The sequence below is a fragment of the Pelmatolapia mariae genome, linkage group LG10_11 (genome assembly GCF_036321145.2).
Source record: "Pelmatolapia mariae isolate MD_Pm_ZW linkage group LG10_11, Pm_UMD_F_2, whole genome shotgun sequence".
Lineage (NCBI taxonomy): Eukaryota > Metazoa > Chordata > Actinopteri > Cichliformes > Cichlidae > Pelmatolapia > Pelmatolapia mariae.
Window position 1 is genome coordinate 32,840,464 of NC_086236.1, and position 23,788 is coordinate 32,864,251.

The 23,788-nt window shown below is 38.9% G+C and overlaps 1 protein-coding gene across 3 annotated transcripts in view; it reads right to left on the minus strand.

Annotated features, from left to right (window-relative positions):
- robo3 (roundabout, axon guidance receptor, homolog 3 (Drosophila)) overlaps positions 1–18,746 on the minus strand; it is a 158,805-nt gene extending 140,059 nt beyond the window's left edge. For all 3 annotated transcript variants that reach the window (XM_063485606.1, XM_063485607.1, XM_063485605.1), the window contains exon 1: positions 18,197–18,746. In XM_063485606.1, coding sequence (XP_063341676.1) covers positions 18,197–18,371 — 175 coding nt within the window. In that variant the 5' untranslated portion in view covers positions 18,372–18,746. The remainder of the gene's footprint in view (positions 1–18,196) is intronic.
- Between the last annotated feature and the right edge of the window lie 5,042 nt (positions 18,747–23,788).

Below are 23,788 nucleotides of genomic sequence, written 5' to 3' on the forward strand. Positions count from 1 at the left end.
GAGTGAGCTTATTTCTTACTTATTGCTTTCTGATGTACTGAGTTACTGGAATCTGCTGAAAAGAAGTGTGAAAAATGCCTCATGCAATGCGCCTTTCCCAAGAACTGAGGATACCATAAATGTAGAGGCCAGTTATCACAATCACTCAGGATACACTGTGTTAAATGATCCGATCCGGTCTTTTTACTTTTATTCTTCTTAAAGGCTTTTTTTTATAAAGGTATTTGTCATGGCTGTGTATAAAAAACACTATAGCCATGGATTTGGACCCATTCAGATTTGGAAATACACATACATACACAGGGATTTATCGCTGACATCTGGTGTTTAAAACTGGTATTACAGAGATAAAGTAGCCAGGCACATTAAAAATTCCCGAGGGAATTCCCAAAGGACCCTTTCCTTGTCTGCTCCTTCTGCATTCATGGATGAGTCCAGCAGCTGCTGCAGATTTAAAGCTCTGCATCCAGTGTGTCTCAGATGTTTTCCTGCTGGTCTGATGAGACTGAACTTCACTTATCAAACCACTAGAGGGAACTACAGATGTACAAAATACCTCACAGTGACATGACTGTGTCACTGTGCTAGTGTCATATAAAATTATTCATTTTGTGCTTCTTTTTTTGAGTTTATGACACTGGTTGGATACAGACCTATTTGAGATGAGATTCGGAAAATCAAGTTTTGGAGTCGGGTGACTGACAGCGTGTCAGAGGCTCCTGTGAGCCACTGGAGGACACGCTTGTTCTTATAACCAGTGCTTTTGTACCATAGCTAAAGGACATAGTTCAGCATGGCATCAGCTCATATAAAGTGACTAAACACCAGCAATTAGGGATGGGTATCGAAAACCGGTTCTTGTTGAGAACCGGTTCCCACTGTTTCAATTCCTTGGAATTGTTTGGCATTTTTGCAAACGATTCCCTCATCGATTCCAGTCGCCCCGAATGACGTCACCACGTTGCGGAGCGTCATTTACCTGGCAGGAAACATGGCGGCTCAAACGCTCAAAAGTTTGGTTACGAGAACGGAAGACAACAGGGCAACTTGCAATACTTGCAAAGTAGATATTTTATTTAAGGGAGGAAACACTACGAATATGCAAAAGCATTTGCTCACAAAACACGCGATAACCTTAAATGAATGTCGTGTTTTTAATTCCGCTCCGGACTCGTGAATCTCAACCCAGCAGCAGCGGTAACGTTTGCACGTCCTCTCCCGTTAATGCGGCAGGTAAATAATCAACTAACAGTGCATATTATGTTAGCGAGATCTGCCTTATTACAAAACCTGCCATTACTGTGCATTTAGGTGACCATGATGAGAGAGACAGACAGAGTCTGGCTGGCTCAGATGCTGGCAGTTGTCGCTGCAGTCTACCGGTAGCGTCTCCTTTCAGGCCAGGATAGACAAATGTCACCGAGCAGTGACTAAGTTTGTGGTAAAAGCCTTGCACCCATTTGCCACAGCAGATGCCCCCAATTTTCGGTAAGTGAATGTGTTTAATTGTAGGCAGGGACATTACTGGATATTCTTGTGTAATTGCTACAGAATAATTTATGTTATACTTTGTTATTGCTACAGAAGAATATTTATTTTATTATTTTACATTTACAATTTTTTTTCCCGGGGACCCTGTGACACCCCATTGAAGAGCCATAGGCTGGATCTCTTAAGATCTCACTGTTGGGTTTGTAAGGCCATGCTACTCCTAAATTTCTAACTTGTTCAAAGAGAAGATATAAAACAAAGTTCTAAGCTAATCGACCTTAGTGTTCTCCTTTTTTTTAAAAGAATCGATAAGAGAATCGATAAAGAATCGAATCGTTAAACAGAATCGAAAATGGAATCGGAATCGTGAAAATCTTATCAATACCCATCCCTACCAGCAATGTTCTGTTTTCACCACAGAACAAACTAATACTTGTTCTTTTGTTTTGTTCTGAGACCAAATAAATGGATGTAGAATGAAACAAGAAGCCCTTTCCTACTTTCCTCTCTGCGCCCAGCAGCGGCTAGAGACTACAAACAAAGCAAATGGTTTCCACCTTTTGCTCTGAGTTTGACTTTAAACCACAAGTGTTTCACTCAAACTCAGAGCGGTCCTCTTCCTTTGATCGAGTTCTGTCAGAGGTGGACTTTGACCCTGACATGAAGGGGATTATATATTTATTTATTTTACTGACTCAACTTTTTCAAATGCAAAGTATGAAGGAACTGAAAACAGAGGGAGGAAGGGAGCAGCACACAGAGCTTTATACTCAGTATGACTCTATGTGATCTTTTTCATGACAGTAGTAATTTGCCAGAAGTTTATCCAAAAAGGCTGCTTTGTACTACAATGTGATAAAGTTCCTGAAAGAATGATTTGGATTTGAGAAAGTCAAAATATATTTTTTTGCGGAAGTATCGGGAATCTGTGCATTTTATTATAATAATTGAAAAATCCGACTGACTGGGAAAATGCATGCAGATAAACATTTACACAACCAGAATCTGGGTGGAGCAGTGCTGCATAACAAACATCAACACAACACAAACTGAGCATAATGAAACAGAACCTTACACCACATCATCAATTCACACGTTACAAAATAATAAATAGTCAACAAAAAAATCCAAAACATATGAAAATAAAATATGTATTAAAATAAAAGTTTTAAAAATGTCACACGAAGCCTGTACTCATCCCACATTCATGGATCAAAACACTTGTTTTCCTCTTTTGTGTTTTGCCCATTTTCCTATTCTGTTTCATCTAAATGTTGAATTCATTATCCAAACACGCTGGCAGCCACACATGAACATTACTTTGTGCACACTGATGTGGTTTTATCCCCTTCCCCCCTACTGGCTGCTTTTCTGCAGCTTCAGTTGTTTTCAGAGAGATGAATCATTTTTAATTTTTTGAAGGTAAATCCACCTTTATAATAACAGCACTGTTTGATATGCAGCGCAGTGGACAAGTCAAAGCAGATGTGGATTTATTTTCAGTAAATCTATCTGGAACAAAGGCCCAGGTTGTCAGTCAGGTGACATCATATATGACTCATATTACGCCCGAGGTGTAGTTGTAGAGTGTAGGTGTAGAGTAATAATACTCCAACTATTATTACAAAGTAAGATATATGCAAACCGAGGCAAAAAGGCCAGCAGCTTAACCAACTACAGTCGTCTTCCTAAAGCAGCTTGTTTTCTTTGTGTGGAAGTGGACGTAACTGCAGCTGATGAGCTTTCAGGCTGTGACATCACCTCTGTTAAGCTTTCAGAATATCACATCCTCACAGTGATGAGGTCAGCCCAGCACAGCTGCTGGACATTTCTGCACTTCTCACCTGTTCTTTTCAAGAGAAGATAATAAGGTCATGCTCTGTGCTGCCCAACATGTCAGGAATTAGCATTGTTTGCATATTTTAAGCTTAGACAACAGTTTTATAAGCATACGTCTACTGCTTATGTATTTTACTCTCTTTTCCTAACTCTCCAAAGAAAGAAAGAAAGAAACTGCTTTTTGAATTTCACTGTTTTAGTCGCTGGCATTTTATATTTTCACAGTTAGCAGTAGTTTAGTGTTTTATTTTATTGATCTTCATATATATTTTGTTTTAAAGTATTTTTAAACGTTTGAAATTCTGTTTATATATCAGCAGTGTGATGGACCAGCTGTGACCAGACTGGTAAATCAGCGACACACCTCATACTATTAAGCCTCTAACTCAGAGTCAGCTGGGACAGGCTTCAGCCCTGCATGTAAGTGCTGTGAGGTCAGAAACAAGAACTGGAATCTGTCAGCCGTTGTAAATGACTGTGATGTTGGATGATAATAGACATTTTAAATACTCCAACTATTATTACAAAGTAAGATATATGCAAACCGAGGCAAAAAGGCCAGCAGCTTAACCAACACAGCTCACTTACAGTAACAGGAAGAACCCGTGGCATCGATTTGTATTAACTTATGAGCCTAACAGCACCGGTGGCAAGGAGAGTTATAAACAGAACGACCTGCCTATTAACTCTCTGTCTACACAGTGTGGGTGTGTGCGTGGGTGTATGTGAAAGCTTTCATCCTTCTGAGGTGCTGCAAGTTATGTTTTAGGTAAGTGTGTTAATTCCTCCTTTACTGCAAGTAAAACTGTGGACATTTTTTTTTTACTAAAATATCCAAATGGGAAAAAAAGACTTGAATAATTTAATAGATTATTACAGGAAAGAGCAGATCTAAGGTTAAAGAAAGTCTTTAGTAGCTTAATGTTTGTAGGACTGACCTCTAAAAGCATAAAATGATTTCTGTTCTTAAATTTATGATTTATACTTAGTTTTTAATCACTTTTAAACTATAAACTCTTAAACTTTTATGCACTTTTTGAGCACCTTGATACTCAGTTCAGTTCAATTCAAAAACCCTAAACTGCTATACAATAAGCAATCTGGCTAATACTGACACTGATATTTCCAGTATTCTGGATTAACGTGCATCCACACACCGCACACACATACACAGGCAAAACCTGATCACTAAAAAAAATGTTTTAATGTTTTGATTGTTGAATAATTGAATAAATATGTCAGCCCCTATATAAGTAACGTTATAAGACAATAATTAGAACAACTTCTGTTTAGCTAACTATCCCTCTACACATGATCTGTGCCAAAATCAGCATATTAATGACTTAAAAAATGTTATTTTTATTAGCTAACCACAGTTTATAGTTACAGTGTAAAATCTTACCAGTAGATGTAAGTTTATTGTGTTTATTTTCTTACCTCTCCCAGTTCAAGTGCGTAATCCTAGATACAGGGGCGACTTTAGTACAAACAGCTCTGGGCTCACCTGTAGTGAGTGCAGGCTCTTAGTCTGCTGTTTACCTCAGCTAATGTCCATGTTTATTTACTCTAATGGAGGCTGTAAAACCTGGTGAAAGTAGTCCAAGTCAGTGAGTCAGTGAAGCTGACGTCTGTCCAACGACAGCGACGCTGAGATGAGGTGTTGGAGATGTCCTTTACTTTACTGTCGGTAAGCGCTGAATGGTTTTGCTGATGATAACTGCTGCTAACCGGTGTTAGTGAAGCTTTCTTTGAAGCGGCTCTAACACAGAAGTAACACTAGCTCGCGTAATGCTTAGTGCTCAATGTTAGCTAGCATAATGTTAACTATAAACCAGCTCTTGTTGTTTAGCCAGTTTGCTGTCTACGTGTGTAATCTGTTGACAGTGAGTGATGGTGACACTATCCAGAATAAGCATCTTTATGCAAGTTTTTGTGTGTTAGAGCCCTGACTTCAGTTCAGGATATCAAGCTTGAGGTGAGGAGGCAGATGATGACATTTTATCCAGTTACATTGTCTCAACGTATTAATCATATGTGCAGTCCTTCATATCTTAAGTCTGAAGGTGCAGAAACAATGTATAATTTACCTCCAGAGCACCCAAACATCTAGGAGTTTGATGATTTCTAAAAAAGACATCTTGCTTCCAGCACCAAGTTTTAATTACTTAAAGAGAAAAACAATGCAAACCCAATCAGTCATTTCTTTTTTTTACAGAATCAAAATAATGCATTACCCCAACAAAATACAACCACTCCATCAACTTAAAACAATGTACTTTGCAGAATACATTAAGTAAACAAATTGCCAGCAATGCATCACCTGAATATGGCCACTCAAAGGTTGTGTATAAACAAAAGTGCCATTGATTACACCCATGGCAGGATAAAAACTGCTTTAAACTACAACTCAACATGCACTTTGCCTTTTCCTCCTTACTCCCTCTGCCTTAAAAACCATCAAACAATCATGTCTGTTTGCTCCTGCACTTCAGTCAGCTGATTTGTGTGCAAGTGGGAGAAACTGGCAGATGAGACATGGACATGATTTTTATTTTTATTGTACAAAAAGACAAGAGTGGAAACTGCATCCAGGACAGAAACAAAACTATACTGCTAACAGAACATCTCTTCTTTTCAAGCCACAGACAGAATGCTAACGCTAAGCTGACCAAACACCCTGAGTGGTTTTCAGGCTGAGGTCATGCCAGTCAGAACCTGATCTTCAAAAAGTAACAACAGCAGTAATGTCTGTCTCGCTGGGCTCGCTATCATCTTTGCTTTGTGCTCTCAGCTTTGTGTTCATACTGAAAAAATGAAGAATGATGGTACAAAATGTCCTCTTTAGGATGGGGATATTACATTACTTTTCTTGACTACTGATACTAGCACTACTCATAATCCAACTCTGAAGCAGCCAGTTCCTATGCATATGCATATTTAGTGGACAATGACACCCATGCAAGCATGCAAGCCTGTGCGTTGGCTAACTAAAGATTTTCCCAAATCTGGGGTAAAATAAAATAAATCTTGAAAGCTTGTGTGTAAAATTGCTCCAATGATGGTGTCTAGTGGGCTGTTGTTTATAATAAAAAATAAAATAGAAAAAACCTATCTAGTTATATCCTTAATAAATGAACAAATAAATATTTAAACTTTAAATGAAATAATTTTGTGGCAATTTAAGAAATAATAACAAACATAAGTGCAATTTGACACGAGTCACACATGGTCAGATTTTGTGATTTAAATATTATATACAGATTGCTGTGAAATTTTACCTTCATTATCAGATACTTTTATAGAAAAATGTATACATGTACACACTTCCAGCAACTTTACAAATCCGAGGCCAGTGCTCTAAATTTTTGCTGAACATCAATTTGTATAATATATTATTGCATGGAACATTATGTGAACAGTAAGAGACAGCAGTGGAAGTGGTGTCAGTGTACCCCGCTGTGGCCAGCAGCAAGCGCCTGATTAGCGCTAATGAAGACCTGCAGGAAGTGTTCATGCATGTGAGGAGGTGTACATAGATTAGAGTTGTGTGCATGGTAAGCTTCTATAATGAGACTAATTGCATATTAATTTTTTGCACGAACACTGAACTGCTTAGCCACCTGTAAGAGTCGCAGCTTATTTAACTTTCATGCCACCTTGAACTGGCTGCCATTACGGAAACTCCCCATGGTGTGCACACAAGACCTGATACTTATCTCTGACCCTTCACCTCATGCTCTGCATCTCTCCACCTGCAACTGGATGTCTAATATTTCCAATAACTCCCTGCTATCCTCCCAGTGTGTTTCCATGGCGACTTGCCCTTAACCTTCTGTCAGCCTTTCCCCGTGGTCTCGACCCCCTCCGCGCCTTTCCCTGGTTGTGGTTGCTCTCAGCCCGGGAAATCAGCCTAATAAATAGCTTTATGGTAATCAGGCTGGTAAACGGCAAGAAGAGCTCCCATCTTAATACATTTATTACAGTTCCTGAAAATATCAGCTTCCATTGTTGTCCTGTGGCTCTCAGCACACTCACTCTTTGCAATTCACTTTGAACTGTACTGTGAGTCACTGTTTCTCTGTCCTTTCCCTCACAATATGCCATGCTGCTGTTCACCTCAGTCTATGCCCTCTGCAATAATTCTTTAGCTTTGTCAGTGTGTAACACAATTTAAACACAGTCCTTATAGTTTGGTCTGTTTAACCATATACATTATAGACATATTCAGTTATGAGCAAATATTTTAGGCACCAAGGAAAAGCAGAAATCAAATATTTGTGTGAGCACCTTTAGCAGAACTTGTAGGGAACTCGTAGATTTATGTTGTTCCGGTGTCTTCTGTTTCTTATGCAATCTGTAACTGATGGACACCACAGAGACTTTTTTCTGTGGCTGGTTGTTATAGATATGCCAACATATTTGAATTTGGGACCCACCTAGATGTCTCTGTGGTGGTACTGTGTGATGGATTTTTGTTTTTCTTTTAGTTTTATAATAATTTTATAGAGGACATACAGCGTCTCAAATCGTCAGGTTACATACTGCCCTCACATAGGTTTTCTCTGTGGTTCGTCTTACCAGGGTTGCCCAGGTCTCTGTGGTTTGGACCTTTCAGCCACATCTCATAGCAATTAAAATATGACATTTGCGAAATATTTTTTAACTTGCATGTAGAACTTTGTTTCAAAAAGTGCTCCAAAATAAAGCTGAATAATATTATCATTGCAAATGTATTCAGACTTGGCCTTTTGATGATATTCTCCAATCACTGAGGAATTGTTTTTATACTTATGATAATAATAATGATCTCATTGTTTAGCTAAGATTTAAAGGATTGTAACCTTTAAAAAGTATTAACTTTAAGAAGTATTTACATGATCATAATGGGATGTATGTTATGCTATGGTTACTGTACAGATGGTGTTTCACTCTTACCTCAGAGAAGTGTAGTCTCACTGTTTAAAACTGGAGTCATCATGGCTTCTGCTCCATGAGAGAATTGGCCTCATGATATCAATCCACAATGTAACTGTGGAGAGCAGCTGCTTCCCTTCCAGTCCATTTGTACATTTGTTTTCATAGCATGTGTGCATTTACTGACCTTGTGTGTCAAACACAACCCAGCATCACTGGTCAAGAAATTCCAATAGCTTTGTCATCTTCCGTAGCTCTTTTATCTTTTCTTCTGGAAGTGTCTGGCTTTTCACCTTTAACATAATCTCGCTTTCTGAGATATTTCTTCCACCCATCCATCATCCAAAATTGTCTTTGACACTTGAAGCCATTTTTCAGCCTTCTCATTACATCTTCTGACTGTCACTTTTTACTAATTTTTCCCATATACCTCTTTCCATTTGGCACTTCAGAATTGGGTCAGTACGCTTTGGCTTTGAATACCAGATTGGATCCACTGGCAGGTTGGATTTGAAAAGGTTGGGCTGGTAACATCTCAGAAATGTTTAATATATGACTAACGTGTCCTGGTATTCTGCATTCTGCTTGAACAACATTTAAAAAAAACTGTGTACGTGTTGGGGGGCAATACAGAGCAATACACTAATTGCTCTGGTGGGACCCAGAAGGACAGCCCATGGTGACCCAACACAGTCAGTGACAGTGCGAGACCCAGACGTGCCCCACATTTCACACCAGTACTGGGACCCACAGTTTGCTGTCTACCTGGGCTCCACTGTATTATACATGTTGCATGGGCCACATGTGGGCACTGAAGAATAAAACTCACTGAATTCCTTCTTAGGGGCAAAATTACTATATATAGTAATATAGGTTTTCTATGGCCCGAAGAGAGGTTGCTCCAAGAAAGCCCAAAGGGCCCCAACGGGCAAAACTGCTGTTGATTTTATGTGGGCACATCCTCTTGGGGATAAGTGTGGGGTTGCCCCCACAGTCTCACAATTCACCACTACTGTGGCCCATACTGTTTGAAAGGGCACTGTCTAATTTGGATGTCAAAAATTTGGGCTTGTTATCCAGCAACGGTGAAGCCCACAGCACATCATTCACATCATTTTTATCCTCATCAAACCATTCAGTTGTATTGATAGCCACTAGCATCCCAGAAGAGACCACTCCCATCAGGATAGAAATCAGTAGAATAATTGATTTTAACTGAGCGATGTTTCTTAGATCAATCTTTCACTTTATGAAGTTTACCCGACAGTGGTGACGTCACTAAAAAAGGTTCAGGATATCAGTTTACATCAGCATTAAGAGTGTGACTGGATGGCAGCAGTTTTGAGTCACCTGACTCGGGGCAGCAGAGCGAGGAAAGTGGATGAATCAGACTGCCATCTGCTCCCAGCTTGGCCTACACATGGGAGACTGGTTATACTGGGCAGCTCAGGTGCAAATGTGTTTAACCCCTTACATAATGAAAAATAACAACAGTTCATTAGCATAAGAGGATCTGATTCCAAACCAAAAATATACAAATTATTTATATTTTAGCTTTTTCTGTATTTACAAAGCAGGACATCAAATAGTCTTTAGTGGAGGAGAAGCCAAAGGATTTTATGAGTTTATGAGTCATTTTCTGTTTATTATTTCACACAGTTAAATCCAATAAACTGTAATCGGAATAGGATTTACTTTATATTTTTTATTTTAATCCGTCCAAAGTCCGATTTTCACATAAGGCACAAGCAAAATTAACATAAATGCCAAAATTTGAATAATTTGCAAACATTACATTAAGCACCCAGTTACATTTATATGACAGCAATTAAAAGTTAACTTCAGTCTTTATGTGTTAGCCATTTGGAGTTGGACATAGAGGAGAAGTGAACATTTTTGATCAAGTAAATTCAGTTTAGGCTTTTTGTTTGTCCTGTGTGTGTGACTGCATTTGTGTATATGTGCATGTACAGGGATGCCAGGCAGGTCACAGAGTGACTGCACTGATTAATTAGGGTTTACTCAGTAATTACCAAGTAATCGTTGCACCACCAGCTCATATGATTTAAGCTCAGGCCTAGATAATGAATCATTATTGGCACGAGACAATGCAGATATTCTGAAGCATAAATTGAGATCATGCATCAAATAACATTGAACAAATCAAACCATCGATGAGGTATTTTCAAGTATACTTACTGTTATTTTTGTATTTATCTCGGCCTGTTTTCTCTTTAAAGATTCAAAGATTCTTTTTTTTTAACAGTGCAAGAACTCCTAAATGAGCAGCCGTTCTTCTGGTTTTAATTAATTCAGGCTTCGTTTTTACTCAGCCTAATCCCAGCGAAATCAAAGGTCTCATTTCCAAGGGAGATTTAGCTAAGACAAGAGTCTACAAGTGTTAGATGCAAAAAAGAAAAAAGTAATAGGAACAAAGAGAGATCAAAATCTTTAATCAAAGCAGCTCTGCGGATTGCAGTCGATTCCATGGTGTAACCATTTGTTGTAACCTTACAAACAGAGGCAGGAATCCTACAATTCAGAGGTATGATTTTATATTCCCCCTCTGCTTTAACTCACAGTTACATTAAAATGAATAGAAATTATTGAAAAAAGAAACAATGGCAGAACAAATTCCTTCTATAGCCTTGTTTAACATTTTAATCCATCACATCTGTTCACATTCACCTAGAATTAATATACTGAAAACACAGAAAAGAGCAGAAGGAAAACTTATTATGGTATGTGACACAAAGCCATCATGATCTGCACTCTTCACTTTGTTTTTATATCTTAGTATTCATAAGCATGCATAACCAATTGTGTTGACACTGCAGGGTTGTCATTGCATGTTTTCTTCCCTCCAAAGGATTCAGAAGATAATTGGCAATGGGGCTGTGATTTGAAATGGATTTTGGAGACAGCTATATGTATTAGATTGTGTGTGTGTATGGTTGTGAGAGCAGAAGAGAGGGAGATTTGTTTTCTGCTTTTGCTAATAGCTTTTGTGTTTTTACCTGTCTGCATATTGTTAGCAAATATAGAATATTGACATTTACTTCACTTTGTGTGTGCGGGAGACAGTGTAAGTCCTTTTACTGCACCAGCAATCAATTTGCATTTAAAAAACACGCACTTCACGCCTTCACTCTACTCACGCTGGGTTTCTGTTGTAACTCCATTTGTTAAACACAGGGAAAAAATGACTTTGATGAGAAGAATGCCATGCATACTGGTTGTTCCATTAGTCCATAATGATGATGCAAGATCTGAATTCGGGAAAGCAATGTTTGAGTTATGATGTGTGTTTCATTTCAAGTACATGAATGGTTTCAGTTTAAGACACATTTATGTTCCACTTTACTACATTCACTTAATTCAGTGATCAGCTTGGACAGGACAGTGCTTACACTTTGTCATAACTAATCACACTGATTGGAATAACAATGGTGTAAGGCAGATGTGATAAACAAAAGAACTATGTCATCACACTTAATATCCCCAGGAAGCTCCCTCTGTTATTATGTTGTCAGGGTTAGAGGGCATTTGTCGCTGGGTTAAGGGCCTCAACCTCTCTTGCTGACCCCTGAGTCGTCAACACACTTAACCCCTCATTTTGATTGACCTCCTCCTTGTCTGGGAGCTCCCAAATGAATCATGCAGCCAGCCTGTTTAATGCAATGAAGTGGGAGTCATTGAGAATGGAAGTGTAGATAATTTATAAGGAGTCCTCATGAAGGCCAAACCTCTTTTTTTGTCTTCTAGTGTTGAGGGATTTGATTGATTGTGCATCTGTGATGTTGTCAGCAAATTAAGATCTTAGTATAACTGGTGCATATAATTGAAGAATTTTAGGAATCCAAATGGCACTGATGGGCAGTGCTGATTCTGCAGAATACTGAAAATACTAAAATGTCTCGACTACATTTGGATGAACTGAGGATCTTTACTGTTTATCAGGAGCCATCCGTGGGTCAAATGCTGAGTCTGTCCAACTTTTCAGTTTTGAAGCTAATATCTAAGCCGAAGCAAACTATGAACAAAATTAAAAACATAATGAACCATATTTAAAATAGTGGTCAGTCTTCATTTTCCCAAGTCACAGCTTATGAAACACATTATTAGGTTAGGGCCAGGTAGGTTTGGGTAGTTTTTTCTCTTAATCGACTAAATCATCATTTTGTATTTATTTAAATACTTTTCACAGAACTGTACGTCTTCATCAGCATCCAGTCTGCTTGCGTTCACCACCTGGAGAAATCCTTGGTGTGATGGAGGAAGGTTTCCAAGTTGCTATTAGCATATGCAGAGCTCTCTTCTATTTGCAAAGTAGCATCTTTTGCCCTCTCTCTCTGTCTCTACTTAGTCCCCTCTCCTCCATGTTCATCATTGCCACAGATGCTCCCTAATTTCCATTCCAGCTCAGTTATGTACATAATTCTCAGACACAGGGGAGATAAGCATGAAAAGCATGACAAAAGGGTCTGTCTGGTGTAAAATCTCAGTGTGAAAGGAGAGAAAGATTTGCAATCAGTCCATTCAATCAGCCATTTATCCTTGTCGTAATGTCGAACAGTAAAATTTACCTTGATATATAAAGGTGTTTCAATTCTCAAACGGCAGATGTAAATTTACCTAAGCCAAAGAAACTTTTACAATCTTTCAAATCTGTGACGAAAATTGCGTTTGGAAAGAAAAGCTCGATGGGACCAATCATGCGAGCAGTTACGTGACAATTCTTCAACAGTCGCCCCCCCTACTGTAGCGACAAATTGGGGCTTTAAAGTGAAATTGTGGATGATAAGCTTATCAGTGATGCAGCAGGTAATGGAAACTGCGATGAGGAGGCTCAAGCTGACAGCAGCTGAAAATACGTGAAGATGATCTGGCAGTAATGGGCTACCTGGCCGGACTACCGAGCTGTTGTTGATCCTCCTCTGCGGGAGGAAGCTGAGGAGGTTTCTTAATGGGGAATATGGGAGGGATGGATGAAGGGATAAGGTGAAGGAGCACAGAATGGATGGAGAGGAACAGGAGATGAATATGCAGTGACTTAGATCCTTGAGTAGCTAAACAAACACACACAGATATATTCAAAAGGCAATCGCTGGCGTTTTTTTATTTCCCTTTAGTTATGTATTCACACAATGTGTAATACTGTTTATGCAACAGACATGCCGATAAATCAAGGTGAGCTGACGCAAATTGAAGTGAGGCAGAGCAGCTCGTGGGAGTGAGCAAGATAAAGGGATAGATGGCCAGAGCAGAATGTTCAAGTGATGATGATGACGGTGTTGTTTTTACTGAAATTAACATCATCCACCTTCAATTTTGCACGCGTCTTCATCTGCACCATCCTCCAGTTTCACTGTTTTATTTTGCCTAATGAGGTTGTGCAGATTTCTACAAAGAAACTACCAGAGACTCTAGTCTTGTATAAGTATGTTGGTCCTCTGATTATATCATATATTTCATAGCCTCCACTTGAAACCTAACTTTCTGTAGTCATTAATTACTCCTTGATATCACCGTTCCTATAAGTTGTGTACATGTGCCAGTTTGGCTATGTGGATGCTGTTAGCCTTTTCATGTTTTCAGACATTAATTGCTGCTTTTAAAAACCATTATGCCAGCTTCACAGTTGCAGAAATCATCATCTGATTTAGGCTTAATTGTACTTAAAATAACATTTTGTTTAGATGTTTGTCACACTCCTGCATTCACCATCCCAACTAAAGCATCTCTATATGACAAGAGAAACACTTTAAGTTACCTGATGATTTTTTTGAGTATTGTGGACCATGTCATGCTGATAGCTTTTACTACAGTTGTGCGCTGTAGCTGTCTTCATTTTGACAAGGTGTGATACAAACAGATCCTTTTTAAAAGGATTGTGTGCTCTGTTGAAGTACCTCATTCTTTTTAGAGACACAGTATTGAATCCTATTGTTTTTTTTTTAATAATGAGTGAGTTAAAAGAAAAGCTGGTCTATCTGACAGTGCATTGCCAGGTTTATTGTGATAGTGAGCTTGCTTTGGATTGATGCCATCAGTATGTGGTGCCTAAATATCTGCACCTCCCACCCTCCACCATAGTGTGCCTGGCCAGCCACTACTGAGCTCTCACTGGTCATCAGGCATTCTCTTTCTAACCTGCTACAAAGTCCCAGCTGCAGTCGCACTGCCAGCATCAGCACAAGCTCAAAGAGAAAGGTCACATCTAATGATCCAGACGTCGTGCTGGAGCTGGAACCAGCTTTGACAGTAAGTAAGGGTTCTAGAGGTGAAAAGGTATCTGTGTCTGCATTTTCAGTACCTTTAAATTAGCATGCATCTCAGTGTATTGGACCATCCAAGTCTCAAGTCTATGAGATGTGAGACAGAGAAAGAGGCAGAGACAGTGACAGTAGCTGAGGTGAAACAACTAGTGGTTCCCAGAGCTTTGTGCATACTATGAATAAAGATGTTTGGCTTCCCAAATGCTCCCTAGTCATTTATTAATAATACATCTATACTATCTAACCATTAAATGAGGAATGCAGGATGTAGAAGGTAAAGCATTTTTTCAATATCCATTTTGTGTTATAGCTCCAAAGCCCTCTGCACACATGTACTCTCTACTAGATTGACAGCCCCATTAACAGCAAACAGCCATCATACTTAACATCCAGCACAGCAGGAGCAAGTTTAATGTTCCTCCCGGTGGGCACCACATTTCTAGAGCTTCAATAGGCTGTTTTTGATTTCAGAGTGTTGCAAATAGTGTGTAAAATGAACAGAAGTGATTGTATTAAATACTGATTTGCCTTGATAAAGATTCTGCAGGCGACCCTGCTTCTGCACAAATAAAAGTAGTTTTGGACGTTGTTTGTTGGAGAGTACTTTTTTTAGGGGATTTTGCATATTGAAATATGATTTTGCATATTGAAATATGCAAAATATACGTATTTAGAAGTAACTGTACTGCACTGAACACACACACACACACACACACACACACACACACACACACGTTTATTCCAGAGTTGAAGTGAAAAAAGCAAAGAGGGACTAAGCTGACCTCCATAAAATGGTTAAATGGTTCCATTAGAGCACACACATACAACTGGACCATTAGGTATCTCCACCCACAGGAGCCCAAATTCAGAGGTCTTTATGTCTATAAAATTCAATAACTACATAAAATATATATCACAAGTACATTGATTTTAAATGTGGCCGTTCAGTGACAATCTTAAAAGAGAACATCTTATAAATTTTTCATTCAAAGATTCTTTTTAAAGGCTTGATTACATTATGCTTTTACATCTTTGAAAAATTAAAGTGATTTTGTTCACGGTACTCATGCATCACAGCTCCTGAACACTCTTCATATTGATTCACAAGCTGAATATCTCAGCTCTGATTCAAGCATCTGTTCCCTAAAGAGCACCTGTCTCACCTATTGAACCAAGTGGAGGTTCAGAAGTCTCCTATGGATTATGAATGTATCTCCATAGTCTGGCACTGGAGGCAGAGTGCAGCAGCAGAGAAGAATTGTTTTAATCCTTCGATTCAGGGAAGAATTATTTAAAGTTCATCATTTATGACAAAAATAAATGTCACTTTTTTGTTCTTTATTAAATGACTAAAAACATCCAAACAACATCTTTTGAATAAATTCTGAAACCAAATTGAACAACAATATAAGGAAGCAAAGTTGTAAACACAAACACAATAACAAACAAGCTTCCAACAATCAATTGCAAATGAATGAACCCCAATTAGTGACTGTCAGTTAAAGGAGTAAAAGAAACAGTCAACAGAAGAGGTGTGATAAAGAAAGAAACAGAGACAGAGTGAGAGGCAGAGAGTGAATGAACTGATAAATGTACCAGCAGTCCACTATAGTGCTGTGTTTGACTGAAATGTCCATTATTTCCCAAATTGGTTATCGGGCTGCATTGATTTTCCCATTGAGCCTCCCTCTGAGCTCCAGGTTGACCCACACGAGCTGTCCGCCCACTGACTTGCTATTGAGCTTCTCGCCTGGATACCCACAGTTTGACCACCCGTCCCCTCCCCAGTGATGAATCAGCACATGGTGGCCAGGAAAATATGTCTCTATTATGGTTTTTAAATATGTATGTGTCTTTGCGGCGTTGCAGTGCAAATCTGGACGATGATTACTTTTGCAGGATGTAATTTAGATATCAGAGGTTATCGTTTTCTTTCCTTTCATATAGTCAATCCACATCTCTGTGACATGTTCACAAAAGAAAAAAGCTTTTATACCTTCCCTCATTGATTATTGATTAGTCAAACTATTACATCTAACCCCACACGTCCTCAAGTGGCTGCCTGAATATATCTATATCACTTAAAGACTGAAAGGGGGTATTCAATTTCTGTGAGCTACAGAGAAAGATTCCCAAGAATATGAGGCTGAGATACACAGCAGGCATGTCTGTCTATCAGCCTATCAGACTGTTTCTCTGCTCCAGCCTCAATAGATTCATTGCTGCCTCTCCTGCTTACTTTCTCTATAGATTTTAGGAGTGAACCCCACAAACACTCAATCTACACTCCATTAGAGTTTACAGATGGCAAGAGAGAGAGAAATAGAAGTGTGATGGCAATGAAAAAGAAGCTATAAACTCGGCATTATTGAGGCTGTTTGAAGCTGGCTATGGGGACAGGAGGAAGGAGAGAATGGGGGGCTCAGAAGCAAATGCACCTTTCACACCCATGTCCACTCATCAAAGGGAAGCATCACTCCCCTCTGTGACAGTATACACCCACGCAAGGCATCACAAGGAGTGTGTAAGTTTGCTTTCCTGCTGAGAAGCAGCTGGATGTTTTACCAACTCGAGACTGAGCGATAAAAGAAAGATCACATTTCTTTTTAGGTAAATAACATATGCTGAATGTGATCGATGCATCTGACAATGATGTTTGTGTGTGTGTGTGTGTGTGTGTGTGTGTGTGTGTGTGTGTGTGTGTGTGTGTGTGTGTGTGTGTGTGTGTGCGCGCGCGCGCGTGATTGAATGTAGCTTTCATTGGTATACAATTACATGGAGACAAAGCTATGGTGCTCATTAAATCAGACATCATGCCAATCTCTGGACATAACTCTACCCCTGTACACATGCACTAACACTCTCTCTCTCTCACTCTACATATACATATATGTATATATATATATATATATATATATATATATATATGTAACGTGTAGACACACATGTTAACAACAAAACTCCTTCCAGAACCATAAAAAAGCAGACATTAATAAATTCCACCCAGAGCAAAAAGAACAAAACAAAGCCAACACAGCTGTTAACACTGAGCTTCATCACGGGGTAAAGAGGAGCTTGATGGCAAAAGTTAAAGAGATCTGACAGTTTGGGTACATCGTGCCTGACAGCAGACAGCTTCATTTAGCAGAGTGAGCAGGCTGCCACTCACGGTTCTGCAAAATAGGCGGTGTTATTGGGTAATACTGTGTCTCTGTCACATTTCACTCATAGCCCACAAAAACACCCTGACAACTATGTGATGCCAGTTTGCTGACCCCCAACTCCCCTTTTTAATTTCCCTGTAAGAAGAACGCATGAGGCAAGTGGGGATGCAGTATTGGTTCAGTGGTAACTGAAGGATGGACATGTGATTAGAAAGTTTAGATCATAAAGTTTACGCTTAAAGATCAACACCTTCTACTATAGTCTAGTAACAACACTTTATGTTTGCTGATCGTCATATACTCCTGGACACTCCTGTGTCCATTCTTATATGAATGATATGAATCCTGACATCACATCCGTTTATCTCCAGTGACCTCACACGAGGTCACATTTTCCTTTTCAGTTTCAGATCCCCGTTGCAAAAGAGACCCAGGTGTCTTGTTCAAGAATGCCATGTGTGTTTTGAAGAGGTTGAAGATGGGGGGTTAAAGAGGGGAAGATGCACTTACCGTTGAAGCCGGTGAAGTTTCCCCACTCGAACAGCGAGCTGTTGAAGGATGGCAGGGAGCCGTTGAAGGATTGCAGGGAGCCGTTGAAGTAGACATCAGTTCCATTGGAAGGGTTTCGGATGGTGTCTGTGAACAGATTCATCTGCAACAAGGTCTTGATCAGGTAGCGCAGCATCGTGGTGCACAGAGGGACCTGCACTCCCCCTCTCTGTACTTCTCACTGTCTCTCTCACTCTCTTAATTTTAAAAGTGTGACTCTGCCTGCCGCTGAATACGCTTTTCCTTAACGCGGGTTAAGAAGAGCTAAAGAGATGCTCTTTTCATCTCAAGTTTATTCAGACATTTCCAAACATTTTGAAGAAAAAAAGCAGAGAAATCTTGATTAAAAAATAAAAGTGAGTGAAAAGAAGTCAGAAGATTAGGAGATTAATTGCTTGTAGATGTCAGACTGAGTCAGGGGCCCCTCGCTGTGAATCCCTCCCAGCATCGGATTGTTCCTTCCTCCTTGTTTCTTTTGTTCTGGGATCAAATAACTTCACATGCTGTCTGCCGCCATACAAAACAACAGCTTCTCGCTGGTGTAAAAGAATCCAGCAATGTGATGATGACCCTTTCGAATTGCTCTCCTCTCTCCAACCCCTCCCTCTGGCTCCTCCTGTGTCCCTCCCTCCCTCTCCAGCTCTCCTCCTCTCTCGCGCTCTCTCTCTGCGGTGGGGTCTTGAGGGTTTCAGAGGAACGAGAGAGAGCAGGTGCTGTTGGCAATAAATGTTTAATTATTAGATTAATAATCATCCCAGGAGGCTGTGAATCAGGGCGGTGGAGAAAAGGAGGTGAAAAGACGCATCGTCACCATCTTAACCATACGTCCAAAAAGGTCATCACATATGCATAAATGAACACATACGGTATGTGTTGGACAAACAAACCTGGGACCAACTAAACTCCTGCTGGCAGTGTTTGTTTCCTGCTGTTCCACATTTTCAAAGCACATTGCATGCAGACTTTTTCCTTTGTCCACATCAACAAATACCAGAGTGGCTCTGTCTCTAAAATGACTTTCTCAGCAGTAAAGTGTAAGTTGGCTACAGCATCCTATCCTATAGCATCAGTGTTTGTTTTAAACTAAGCAGCAGAAAATCACTTTAATTCATTTAATTTTTAAAAAGTCAAAGAAACAAACTTACTCAGCAATTAACTAATTTTCAAACATGCATAGCAAACATAACAATAACACTTTATAGCAGCCATCTTTAATAAATGCTGAATTGCTAATTAAACTTTATTTAACACTTTTTACTGTGAACAAACAATGATATTATAATAATGTTTACCAGTTAATTTAGTTTCATTTTAAACTGTCTAAATCACAAGATTGCAAACTTTAACTATCAGTTTACAATATACTATAAAATAACAGATCAAAGCAATGCTTACATTGACTATTGATTAGGTAAAGATGCAGATATTTTTTTGAGGTTTTTTTGTTGAAAAAAAGCAGCATCTGCTTCATAATAGCGTGACTTTAGCCCCTCTATAATGCAGTTTCTTTTAGCTTTGTTGGCCAACCACTATATATCCTGTTTCTATCCTGTGTCTATGTGGATGAACAAAATGTAATCACATGCCTTCATGCTCAAGCATGCTATAGCTCTTAAAGCATAGTCTGCATATCATCATGGATACACACATGCGATCATAGCAGCACGGTCACATGTGGCTCCTGGACACCCCACTGACAGCCTCAGTGTGACTCCCATTAATGATGCCCATACACCATCCGGGGCCTGTCCTCCTGCTCCATCACTGTGACAAAGGGAGGCAACAAACCAACAAAGATGCCGTGACGACCCCCGTCCGGCGCCCTCTTCTTCGTGTCTTTTCCAGTCCCTCTTTATTTTAGGCTGTTTTCTATTCATGGGACACGTGTGCCAGCTAAATCCACACATACAGTGTTAATGGACATTCGATATGGGCATGCTATGTAAGAAGGCTGAGTTGCAATTGAGAATCGATAGCCACTGTCAGGCTACATTGTGTGTGAGAATCATGTTATCTTGTCAGGTTGTTCCAGGATTTTACATGGATGTACTTCAAAGAGTTTCAATGATGAGTATGGACCACATTGAAAGTCCATATATATATATATATGTAGATATGTCTAAAGTCCTGGCATATGATATGAAGAAATAATTCTTCTCTATTTCATATTAGTGGCACTGACCATGTTAACTTTTATTGCCACTTTTTATTTCTAACATAAACTAATGAGGCAGCAGCAAAGTGCCAATACAAATATACATCTATGATTGCATGCTCCCTGGGTGCTCTCCTTAGCCACTCGTAATTCTCAGTAATGACTCTCCTAGGCCATGGAAGCTGCCATTTTCATGATCATATCATTTCTGCAGTGTACAGATGGTGCTTTTAAAAAATTCTGTTGTGTGAATAAATAAAAGTAGCATCATATTCTCTTTCAGGTCATCTGATAATTATTTTCTTCAATCTACTGATTGTTCATGGTAAAAATACCTAATATTGTGAGACATTCTCACATTTTATGGTGTTGTGTGATGTCAAAGAATGCACTACATCCTGAGTTTAAGATCATACACATAATTCACTTATTATATACATGGAATAAAATAGCTTTTTGTATGTTTAGGAGTTCAGTGGCTTGGCCCCTGACCCCTGGCACCTCTAACTGTACTCTTTCATAGAGCAAGTCCACTACAGTGATCACTCAAAGCTGTGTCTACTATCTACTACTTGGTAACAGAATCCCCAGCAAACAGGACAGTGAAAACCCTGAAACACCTTGCTGTGAATGATTACTGTTAACTTGGTTAACAAGTTGGTTACTTCTAATCCATATGTGGCACAGATGTTCCTACTACTTTACGCTGGACTGTCTAAGCTTTTAAGCCTGCAACTTGGGAGAGTAAGCTGTGTTGAACTATAAACACTAACATTCAAGCTTGAGAGGATTGTAGAAACTCAGTTTTTGTCTTTTATAGTGTAATTAAATTTATACATATTTCATAATGACCAAATTTTGAGTGCAATGAGAAAATGAGGACTTTTACACTGTACTGTACGAGAGAGACAGAGTGTATTCAATGTTTTTCATAAACAATAAAACATTCAAATCTAAGAGCATCATTATTGCCTCATGGTACAAGTAAGTGCCTTTTACTGCTTGGAATGTTCTTTTTGCTCTTCAAAAAGTTACAAAGTTACAAATAGATTGCATTTATTCATAACTGCACTCACCGATCCCTCTGCCTCATCCGGCTGACACACAATTTCACTCAGTGCGGCAGACAGGCAGGTACATAACCCTATCTTCACTAGCTGCACAAGCAGAAGCACAACAGACTCGATAAAGGATTTTAAAGCATGACTATGGAATTTCACGAGATCAGAAAAGCCCCTGTTTTAGCAACAGCAAGTCATGTTGACCTCTCCTGCAACAACAGCTGCAACAGTTATTTCTTGAAAAAGCTAGGTTTTTAATTTGCATGTAATTTTTTTAATTTTAAGTAAGACAGGAATTATTAGTTTGTTATTATTAGTTTTATCAGTGATTTAGATTATTTAATTACATATAAAGTTAAAATGCACATTAGAATAATGTAATAAACTAGTGGTACAAAAAATAACACAAAAGCTAACATAATCACACATCTGAACAACATAATTGAATTTTGGATAATGTATTTTAATTAGGCTAAAAAAAACTAAACACTCTAAAACAGGAAAAGTCATGAAATATGAAATGATGGTGTTTTAATTTAACAGTTACAGGATAACTGTGTTAAACAGTTACCATAACTGTAGCTGTTTAACTATAGCAGTTACCTATAAACATTATTATTTAATTATAGATACCTTACCGACTCTATGTGATCAGAAAATATAGTGCCAGGTCTGTAACAGGGCTGTAAATGAACACATATGCAGGTGTGGGAGAGGCTCCCTGCCCCGGCTGATATTCTGATCTCATTTTTAAAAAAAAATTTTCCACCATTGAATCAAAAATGCTATCAAGAATTTGACATTCCTGTAGTATATTGTACCTGTAGGTTACCTGCGTAAAAAAAAAGAAAAGGAAATTCATCATTCATACCTGCAAATTTCTGCCCTTTTATTTAAACAAAAACAGCCAAACAAACAAAAAACTGAGGTTAAACTAGTCATTAACATGACTGGAGCTTAAATAGCCATAGTGCCGTCAGAGTAAAAGCATTTGCGACAATTGTACATTTAGTAAAATAACACCTGTTTTTAGACAGGTTTCATTTCAGTTTAATCCATTTCATTTAATAGCTGGACATTTTCTATCCAAGTGTGACCGTGGTGCTGAATAGCAGGTATCTGCATGGTGACCTTTTGCTTTGTTATGAGGATCCCGGTTTGAGGCATGAAACCAAATTTCATGCAAATCCATCAAAAGGGGGATGAATGGTGACACACTGGGTGTTTGGCCTTTCATACAAATGTTAATGCAGAGATGGATACAGATGGGTCATTAATGTCAGCGCCCTGTTGGACGGAACGCTCTGTCTCGCTATGGCACACTTTACAAGCCTTTTAGCATCCACACGCTGCTTTACAAAGAGAAAAACATGAAGTTATCCGTGCGATTCCTTTGATCGATACAATGCAGACTTTTTAGACTCACAGTTACATTGTCAGAGTCACGGGACGGTGGTTTCATCATGGTTACTATTCAGAATTTAACAATGGGAATTTTGGGCCATAGACTACATGCAAAATATGGACAAGTGTCTGGATTTGAAAAGTGGAGCTAGTGTGGAAGTGTCTTATATCTGCATTATATTTCAAATGACCAAACTGCTCCAGTCTTATTTAATATAATATGGCCCCATTTAGAGTGAAAAAAGAGGATTACCTTTTGACTGTCATCTCAGGTCACTGCTGCAAACCCTTAATCATGACTGCTGAACTGGAAGTAATAAATAAAAATGAATGTAATGGTTTTCTCTTGAATTATCATATGAGTGTGCAGTCCTACAATTTCTCAGTCAGATCCACCCTCCTGGTGATGGTGATACCCAATCTTCTCAACTCAAAGGTTTAAAACTGACCACAACAGGGACTTTGATATATATAGTGTGATGCTGATTAAATAAAAGTTCTGATCACCAAACTGATTAGGACACATGACCTTCTGACCATGTCTATGCAGAACTGGATGACCAGCTATACAATCAGTGCAAAGATACTTTACTAGACATGTGGAAACATTTATTTTCTGTGACTAGCAGATATAAATTTGGCAAATCAACAAAGTTATTACAGTTAGTCAGTCAACAAACAACAGTCAACACATAGCAAATCCCTCACTGAGAAGCTGAGTTTAGCATAGGAAGTTACAGTGATGTGATTCTAAGAGGTGAGAAAACTATCCTGAGGTCATCATTACAGCTGAAATCCTATTGCTCACTTGAAACTCACTATTGAAACAGAGCTCAGACCTGCTGACAGTACCATGCAGGTACCAAACATCTCCCAGACAAACGTAAGAGCATCTTTTTGTGTTAGCCAGGTTAACATAAGCATTTTTACAGT